The sequence below is a fragment of the Aphis gossypii genome, chromosome 1 (genome assembly GCF_020184175.1).
Source record: "Aphis gossypii isolate Hap1 chromosome 1, ASM2018417v2, whole genome shotgun sequence".
NCBI lineage: Eukaryota > Metazoa > Arthropoda > Insecta > Hemiptera > Aphididae > Aphis > Aphis gossypii.
In genome coordinates, this window is record NC_065530.1 from 2,053,834 (window position 1) to 2,064,264 (window position 10,431).

The 10,431-nt window shown below is 31.5% G+C and overlaps 1 protein-coding gene across 2 annotated transcripts in view; it reads right to left on the reverse strand.

Annotated features, from left to right (window-relative positions):
- The window catches only part of LOC114120866 (gamma-aminobutyric acid receptor subunit beta-like), a 67,776-nt gene extending 57,943 nt beyond the window's left edge, over window positions 1-9,833 (reverse strand). For both annotated transcript variants that reach the window (XM_027982934.2, XM_027982933.2), the window contains exon 1: window positions 9,186-9,833. In XM_027982934.2, coding sequence (XP_027838735.2) covers window positions 9,186-9,283 — 98 coding nt within the window. In that variant the 5' untranslated portion in view covers window positions 9,284-9,833. The remainder of the gene's footprint in view (window positions 1-9,185) is intronic.
- Between the last annotated feature and the right edge of the window lie 598 nt (window positions 9,834-10,431).

A 10,431-nucleotide genomic window follows, 5' to 3' on the forward strand; every position in this document is an offset into this window, starting at 1 on the left:
ATTATTTTAATTGTATTATTCAAGGTGAAGGAGATTCAAATATTTAAATATATATATTAATAATATATACTGTACTAACATACTTTATATTGTATTCTTGATTTATTTAAAATTTGATAAAACTAATATTATTATTAAGTTACCAATGTAAACTGAATTTGTAAGTGTAACTGAGTGCATTTAAGAAAATTGTAAAGATTTCTGTCTTGCAGACATAAACCTTTTTTTTTGTGGGGAGGTGTTATGGGCTACGAGATATCTATAAGATATCTACGAGACTACAAGGCTAAGTTAGTATGACCATGCCTCATGTCAAGGGTAATGCGGATGCTACTATGACCATGACACGTGTCGGGATAGTAAGCGCACCAATAATTACATTTATAATGATGCATTTGAGATGTTATTGCACATTCTCAAATTCGTGTCCGAATTTGCAACAACAACAACAAGGACACCTGGTTTCGCCCAGAAGACGACAACACGTCGTAAACAAGAGACGCACCACAATATATAAGGGAGCCCGAAGACCAGCAACGGCAGATGTACCAAAGCTATCAACAACAGAGCACTTTCACGTCACTCAGCCACTTATTTAATTTGTTACATGTATTTTGTTTGTATGCAATAAAACATATTACGTTATTAAGTTTAACTTTCATTCAAATTAACTATTTGGATTCAAATCTGATACTGGCACGCAACAACCCATTTAGCCGAATTTGAGAACTTATACCTCAAAAAATACATTTTATTTGTAATAATCAAGTTTACCAATAGTACAAAAGTATAAAATCATCAACCTGCGAACTTAAATTCGCAATGAAGCATATTATTATATTATTTGAGTGTCATCTATATGAGACAAAAAGAAAAAAATAACAAAACACCTAACAAATTGAGCAAAATTCTGAGTCCACATAATTAAGCGGTACGTAATATAATACAATTTTCGGAAATTAACAGATCCGTGCTATAGCTTTATTTGTAAATACTAAATATTATAAAATATTAAATGAATAAAAACAAATTTAAATAATATGTGGAAATATTTAAAGCTAATAAAAATTATGATCATTGTCATTAAAGTTAAAGCGTAATAATCAATAATGATTATAATAATAAAGCATAAAACAAATATATATATTATACATATGTACAAGATACCTATTTATTATTATTATAGAACCCATCCTCTAGCTACATATTATCAAATTTAAAAGTATAATAAGTAATAACGCATATTATAAAAGTATCTGCTTATTCTTTAATCAGCTTTTACGATATTTTAACTATAAAGTGAGTTATATAACTCATAAATACATAAAATATTCCAATTAAAAAATCTACATTTCTCATTTTTAATTTGCTACATAAATTTTCTTGATAAGATAACACATATAATGTTCTTGTATTAACATTTTATTATTAGCCAATTCACTCTAACATTAAAAAAAAAATAGTAATAAAACAAAAAACGTCGTAAATTTGCTATATTATCCATTTATAAGATGGATAATAATTGTGCAGTGTAGCATCTTCTTTATCTCTAAAAAAAAAAAAAATCAAAAATGTATTATGTTGTCATTAAAAAGAGTATTATTATTATTTGTTAAAACGTTTTTCTTTAACGACTTAAACTTATTTTCTAAAACCTTAGTTTTTTTTTTTTTTTTTTTTTTTTTTTTTTTTTAATAATGAGCATCTAACGTTATGTGGATTACTCTGTATGTTATACGACAGAGTTGACAAAAATGCTGCAGCGGAGAGAAACGTACACATTGTTGTGTATAATATAACAACCTCGTACACGCGTATATATTATTTATATTATGTGTATACGACGAAGACGAACTCGTCGCCAATTCGCGGTGCACAGAAGCACAGAAAACGAGAGAATACGACAAAAAAAAATTATATACATATAAAGTTTCAGTTTGCATGCGACTTCATCCCCGATGTCGTCTCTGTAGACGAAAACTTTTCGAAGCGGTAAAAAAATTGTTACACGAAAGAAGTTCGTTCGGTGTATACACACATACACACATTATAAATTATATATGTATATATATATAAATGATTTCGAGCAGTTTTGAACGGTGTGCGATTATGTAAATTTCCACACAGCCAAAATACCCTCAGCAAAAAGGTCACCAGTAAAATAAACAAGGCCGCGACACAATAATATACGTATATATATATATATAATATAATATTACGGTCTGCTGCAGCTCGATATAAATTATTCTTATCATCTCTCAAAGATATTATTTTTCTTTACTTCGTTCTACTTCCCGACAAAACTTAATATACTGTTCAGAACTGCCAACAACGATGATGACTATAATAAGTACAACTAAAGAACAACAAACAATAACAACAACAACAACAACGTAAAATGCACGTTAAGGAAAAATAATTATTTATCAATTTATTATACTATAAATGATACATTACACCGGCTGATTTAACGTATTATACTACTATCATTATTTCAAAAAATTATTTAAATTTTTCAAAATGATATATTTTACCTATTTTTTATCATTATTAATTTTTCTATTAACGACTTAAATTTTAAATTCTTCGTTCCAAAGCAGAATATTTTCTTGAAGGACATGAAACCATCGAAGTTTAAGGGTAGTGCAATTTTTTCAACTTATTGAGGTTTTCAAGCTATTAAGATTTTAGGAAAAAAAGTTTACTGAAAGGTTGTTTCAAGCTTATGTACGTATTATAGTTTTTAATTATTATATATTTATATAGTTTTTATATAAATACGTGTTCATTGTTATTATTATTATTTTAAAATAATTGATAAAAGCTTTGATAAAAAATGTCATTAAATAATTAACAAGTTTAACATTTGAGATGTACACGTGTAACAGATCGATCGTAACTGGCAATACTGAATCGAGGTTATAATAAATTGAATGAAAAATACAATAATAAACACAACAAACGCAATGAAGCTTAATTATCGGAATGCACAAACCGATTAGATAAATGATTATAAAATTATTTGTCTATACTTGAAACATAAAATGTTTTAGTTATCTATAGTTTTTCTTTCGAGAAATCGAGAACTTCGCAAGGGAACAATATTTATTTCAACTTATTGAAGTTCCACTTCGATGTACGAAAATTGAACTTTGGACGAATAGTTTATGTATATACAATTTTGGTGCATTCCTACCATTACTACTAGAACTTTAAATACCTACCTATAAATAATCAATTAATTTCCCGGAATTTTATGTTTATAGATCGAAATATTTCAAATATTATTCTGATTAGAAAATGAAATTAAAAATGTATGTTGTGATTATAAAAAGTAAACTGTCACCATATTGTATTATTTACAGCCGCGTTTACATAAGCGTCAATTACTGATAATACTTATATACTTGGTTGATATGATTGACAGCGCAGTGTGTAGTTTTATTAAATTATTAAAACGGCTTTTATAAAGCGTGAGATCAAACTAAATATGGTTCGATAAAAAATATATAAGTAGATTTATTATGATAAGCTCACTCTCCCCTTTTATATTTAAACAATATTTAATTGATCATTATTTTCAAATTTATAGATTTTATATTTTTATGTAGGTATTTAAAGACATTTTGAAACAGAATTTTTTTTTTCAATTTTAAACCACCCTTTTAAACATTGAAATTCAAACGAATAGTTACTGAGTCATTTAAGTGTATTTAGGCACGAAGAATAATAGTTTTTAACTATGGTAACTTATAGCATATAAACAAAGGACTATTTTGTTTAATATTTATATTTATATTCAGGTCATTTTTACGAATTATAAAATGTTAATAAATTAATTGGACAGACACTAATAATTTATGAATACTTAAAAACGTACATTTAGTTATCTACTTCAATATTTTATATTTACATCAGATCTGATTATGGTTTTAAAATAAAGAAAATAATAATATTAGTTTAAACTTATAAAAATAAATAAGTTATAATCTTTTAAAAAATCAATTAATGAAAATGTTTTGAATGTAGCCGTTATAGAACTCAAAAATACTCAATTTTTTTAATACAATTTCGAACAAATCGGTTAGAAAATTTATTTTCTATAGCGTTGTTAATTTTTTAATTATGACATTAAAACCATTTAAATTTTATGATTTAAGCTTTGGTGATATAATAATAATAATAATTTTCTTTGGTGCGTATTTCCTTACATGTTATTCGAAAACGTGAAAAAATCAAATATACGATAGCTTTAAAACACTGCCATTACGTCAAATTTACCAGCAGTAACGGAGATAGCGTGAGATGGATTAGGTTGATTCTTAGTTCCTTTTCCAAAAAATAGGCGACAAAAAGACACATTAAATATAAATAAAAACACATCGTTGTTGTTAAACTATATATTAATACATTCCTCATTTTGTTCGGAATCTATAAAAATGTTTACGACACAAAAACGATTTCAGACAGCCATGCACCTATACAATGTTTTATTGCATTCGTTCGAAATAAAACAAAATAAACGTATAAATAAAATCAACGGTAATTGAACGCCTAGTACGACTTAATACATATACATATATAGAGTATACGTAGTTATACACGGAAAGTTGAAAAGCAAAGTACGTCGCGTTTTAGCTGTAGGGGACGGACCAAGGACGAGTGTGCAGGCGGACGACCTTGGGTGTTTAATGAGACAAAATGCGTTTTATTTTCAGGGTGTTATTTTTTTTTTTAATAACATCGTTACACGACGTTTTTTCCTTCCTCCCGTGCGGCCAACGCTGCTTATTACACACCGCTGCAACCGGTGGCGGTGACGTAATACTACAACGTTTCGCCGGTGGTTCCCAAATGTCACCCTTCCCACTGTAGCCCTGACACGAGATAATAAACATAATGATATTCCGTTGTAAAATATTGGCCATTTAATAATGTATACGATAATAATAACACGCGTAATCTTTGTACTTTAGTATAGTATGCAATCGCTCAGAACAAGTTAGTATGCACGTACATTATTATAAAATAACGATATACAATATATATTACTATAATATTAAATCAGATTTTTATACAATACACATAACGTATACGTATAACACATACGTACACATTTACGATCGTTGCTTGACGTTATCTTATATGACTAAAAAGCAAGCACCCGCCCTTAGCGATTATATTTATTATATATTATGGCACAAAATCCCTAACACGTGACATACAAATTAATAATGCTATCATAATAATATATGCTATAAGCATATTCTGATATCCTAATAAGAAATATACACCAATAATACAATACATAAATAAAAACGATTTAAGTAGCGTAACGATATTTTTATTATTATTATGCGGTCGAAAACGGCGACGGATCGGTGTCGCGCGTGTTGTGTGAATTACGATCGTATAACGTGCAAGACGTGTCGTTGGCGCCACGTGAAGGGTGTTGCGGGATTTCGTGCGAAGATTGGTGAGTTGGGTGGTGAGGATCGTCGCATTTACCGATACGCCACTTAATCCCTTAGAATATTAAAGTCGTATAATATTATATTGAAGCTATTTTTACATGTCTTATTATTTTTATAAGTTATGGTAAGAGACACAAATTATATTACATTGTTATAATAATAAATAAAATTTATGTTTTTTAATAGATTAATAATGTACAATATTATGTAGAGCGTATTTTGTAATGCAAAGTTGATACCGACCAAGCAAACTACAAAAGAGACAGATGTGTTTGGAAAATCGCTGAATTACTTGAATTTACCTGAATTTACATCAAATGCATGTTCGGTTAAAAAAATATAGATATTAACTTGGGAGGTAGGTTTTTAAACAATCACAAAATTGATACTACAAAAATAAAAAAATGAATAAAAAATTGAAGTTATCAGTTGTTGTTCTTCTCTTTTAACGTTCAAAATAATAAACGTTACTTAAAATAATATTATGATGTCGTCCTATCTGTTGATCACTCTGAATTCATTGCATACGTATACTCTATAAAGTAGCTACAATAAAAGTGATCAACAAAATAACTAAAAGTTACTGCAATATATTATAAGAAATATGAAATTTACCAAAATGTTCAATCAATAAACAGGTGTAAAAATTGAAATCAGCGAAATTTTGAGGCCAGGAGGCAATAGCTGTGTCATAATCCCTTTTCTTAAATCTGCCACAAGGGAGATTTGTGACTCGCTGTATATATATTATATACAATACAAATTTAATGCAAGATAATTTTTATAAGAAAACTAGACATGGATTATATTATACAGATACATTGATGGATGTACGTATAAATGATTATTTTTGTTGGGAGTTTTAATTTCAATTATTGCGTAATAATACCTACATATTATGTATATCATAGTATTAAAAGAAAAAAAAGATTCAGCATCGTAGTTGTATGTTTTATATTATTACGACACTTGTTTTTTTATAGATAAATATTGCAGTATATTATGTAAAATAATATACACAATATTATATTGCATATTTTATCAATATAATTGCTACAGAAATCCCCCCCCCCCAAAAAAAAAAAAAAATGTACTTAAAATGCTCTATTATTTAAAATATTTCAAACTTCAAGATATATTATTTATGTATTGTATCTACTTATAGATAACATTCTTTAAGATACATATAATTTATAGATAAATTGCTAGGTTAGGTTAGGTTATATAAGAATATATTTTACGATAGTCACTTGTGTTACCATATAATGTTTGGAGAGGAATACACTAAATCGTCCTGATTTAAAATTTAGCAAGCAAAAAATGTACTCATTGATTTGATTTTATAGTTTCAACACTGAATAATTGTCGTTTAAATAGTATTAAATATCAAAAAATGATAATCATTATGAACGAAAAAACAGGTTATTTTAAATAAATAGTGATATCAAAGAAAAAGTGGAAAATTTATGTACCTTAATTTGTACCTAAATAAGTGTACTAATAAGTATATTATATGTATATACCTACATCTGTTGTGATTCGTTCGGAATTATGAGATGCAAGTCTTATATGGATTTATATAATATGAGAAAGCATTATTATACATTTAGATATATTAGGCTTTACTTTTATATATGACACTATAATATTAAACTTATAATATATGTACAACTACGGCAACCTAATATTATATGTTGGTAAGTCGTTCAACGTTGTAGGTGTCTAATTTCACCTGTGAACACAAATATATTATGATATTATTTTATTCTATGTTTTTATTGTATATTTGGTATAGACTAGTATTAAAGTAAACATTTTTTTTCGTGACAAAATCAAATCTATGTCTACAAAATTTTTAATTTAATTTTTATGGCAACAAAATTTTGTTAGATTTATTGATATTGTGCAATAGACCATTTATATTATACATTTTCTATTACGAATCAGAATATTATATTATATTTAAAATATACTGTGCATGTAGTTATCAGAGTAGCCGTATAAATTTGTCGTTAAAAAAATGCCCTTTATAATACACCACTGACTTCCCAAGTATAACGTGTGTGTGTGTCTGTGTGTCGTATAAACATAATTATATTATAAATATAATATATAATACGAAATGCTGAACGTAGTCGTAGACAAGACGTCCCCAGGAGAACGTATTATATATAGTAGGTAGGTAAGCGTGTGTGAAAATATATTATTGTTACAATGGAAAACGACAGAATAAATGTTTTTAAATATTAAAAAACCTCTTTAAACCACCCGAGTGGAGGGTCGTGCATGTGTGGTTCTCACACAACGATTCGGAACGGTGAAAAAATAAACGGGGAAAAAACCAACATCCGTTACACTCGCAATAGTATTTATCGCGAGCACACACACTTTAAATGCACTATATTATTTAGGTATATAATGCTTGCATACAACAATAATAGTTATAATATATATAATACAACAACGAAGCGAAGTCGGAACAGGGATGGAAAAACCCATATTTCCGCCGTTTTTATTGTTCTTCGATGGGTATAGAACTACTGCTACACTCGGTGGGCGTTAAATAAAAGCATAGGTTTTCCAACCAACATGCCTCTGTATGAAGATAATAATAATATACACATACACTGCAGTCACACATGACTATTTAGTACTAACATTCATTGGTCCGTTAGGATTTATATCGGTTTTCAAATTCGAAAATTTGTGTGTTGTATGTATAATAAATTAATACTTAGGTATATGCGAATGATAAGAAAAACGATTTAATTTCAAATGCATACTATTTTCATTGATAAACATTTGGAAAGTGAGGAAGTAAGGTTAGATAAAGGCTTGAATCCACTAGAGTGTCACTTAAGCTCCCTCCTATATATATATTTAAATTAACAATAGTAAAATATTTTCTTGGTAATATAGATGAATACAAGAAAAAAATATTTATTTTCTTTAAAGTGCTTTATGGATTAAATCTAACTATATTTAAAAAAAAATAGTTAGTTTAGTTTGCTTTTGCTGTATAACAATTGGTTTAAATTAAATTAATTGAAAAATACGAAAAACAGTTTCAAGTGAAGAAGATAGAACATTTTAACCGGTAAAACACTTGTATTTTTAATATTTTTAAATTTCTGTACATTTTTTATTTTTATTTGCATTATGAATAATTTGCACAATCTCCCCATAGAAATAATTGATTTTCACACATGCATACTTGTTTGATTAACGCTTTATAACAATAATCAACTATTTATAATTGTAAATTAACTCGGTGTAGTGTAATAATTATGCAATAATATTATGTTGACCGGTCCGCGCCAGTCCGAACTGAAGACTGGGCGGGGTTAGTCTAGTGGTTTTATAGATTTCAAACGTGTCTCCTGCAGAACGACCCAAAAAATACCACAATACCGCTGTTGGGATGTATTACGATGTCATCGTACCCATATGAATATTAATAAGCACCGGGTTCACTGCTACTGACGTCTGTCATTGAGCAGAACGTTTCCCGGTAGATAGTGGTTAATGAATGATACCGCGATTACAACGCTGCAAATTAGAATACGTTTAACGGCGTACACGTCAGTTAGGTGTCGTTTTAAGGTCCTCAGCAGACCGCACACCGGTAATGCCACCCTCCCACCTCGTCAAGTGATCGCGTAACGACAAAACAACAACAAAAACATAATAAAACGAGAGACGTGTACTCACGCGGCGTGCACGTCCGGCGGCGCCATCGGCGCCATAAAGGCGACGCAGGCCACGAGCCATGCCGTCGCGGTCACCGTGTGCGCGGTGCGGCCGGTCATCGCGACTCGGGCGTGGCGGTGTTATCGTCGTAGCAGCAGCAGCACGCAGTCACCATCGCCGCCGCCGCCGCCTGTGGTTCCGTTACCGTCTTCGGCGTCGTCTTCCTCGTCCTCGTCGTGTGGTCAGCAGCAGCGCCCGCCGATGTGCCGTGAAAAGGAGGACTCCTAAAAGGATTTCGTCAGTGTTGCGAGTGTGGGTGGATTACATAATGGTCGGAACGGAAAACGAGTAGGGAAAATCACTCTGAAAACAAAAGTCGAACGACAATGAAGGCGTCCACCTCACGTCTTGCGAGCGTGTTTCGGAACCGGCTAGAGGATTTGGACGAAAAAAGATCTTAAAAAAAATATCTAAACCGATCCGAAAGTAAATTATACGCGTGACGGCGGCGGCGGAAACGACTTTAACAACAACGACAACGACAACAACTGCAGCTACAATAACAACAGCGGTGGTGTGCGCGGTCGTGGTCCGCCGTGCGTTGTCTCCGGTGCGAACGTTCCCGGAGATCTCCGGGCTTTCGAGCAGTGCTTACCCGCAAGCAGCTGCTTGGCGGCGGCGGTGTACGACGACGCCCGCCCCGCCACAGGGGTGCCGCCCGGCGCGCACCGCCGCGGAATATGTGTACGGCACAAGCGCGGCGGCGGCGGCGGCCACCGTTCGGCGCGCCGGGCACGCCGCCGCCGTATTGATTCAACGGGCCGACCTCTCCCGTCGCCACCCGCGCGTTGTCGTTAAACTTCTCTCGGCCCGCGAACACTGCACACACACGCTCTCCGGCGCGTCTCCGTCGACCGAAATCTCTAAACGTAAACGACACAAGTACCACCCCTCAACCCTCGAAACCCAAGAAATATGACATAATACAGGAGTGATTCACCTGCGAACGTACTCCCTCCCCTATTTTTCCACTGTTAGAGGAATTCATTCAAATTCTGATTTAAAAATGTTTAAGCGCACTTGTTAAGGGCCACCATATCATTATCATTGTATGTTCACGCCGTTTAAGGAGTGTCTCTCAGTGGTGATACTAGCTTCTTTTTGCAACTTTCTTTTTGAACTACAAACCAGATGATATTTTTGAAAAATTACAGTTTCATCTCGAGTAAAATTTGAATGAGTAGTTTCTGAGTTATTGTATAAATTA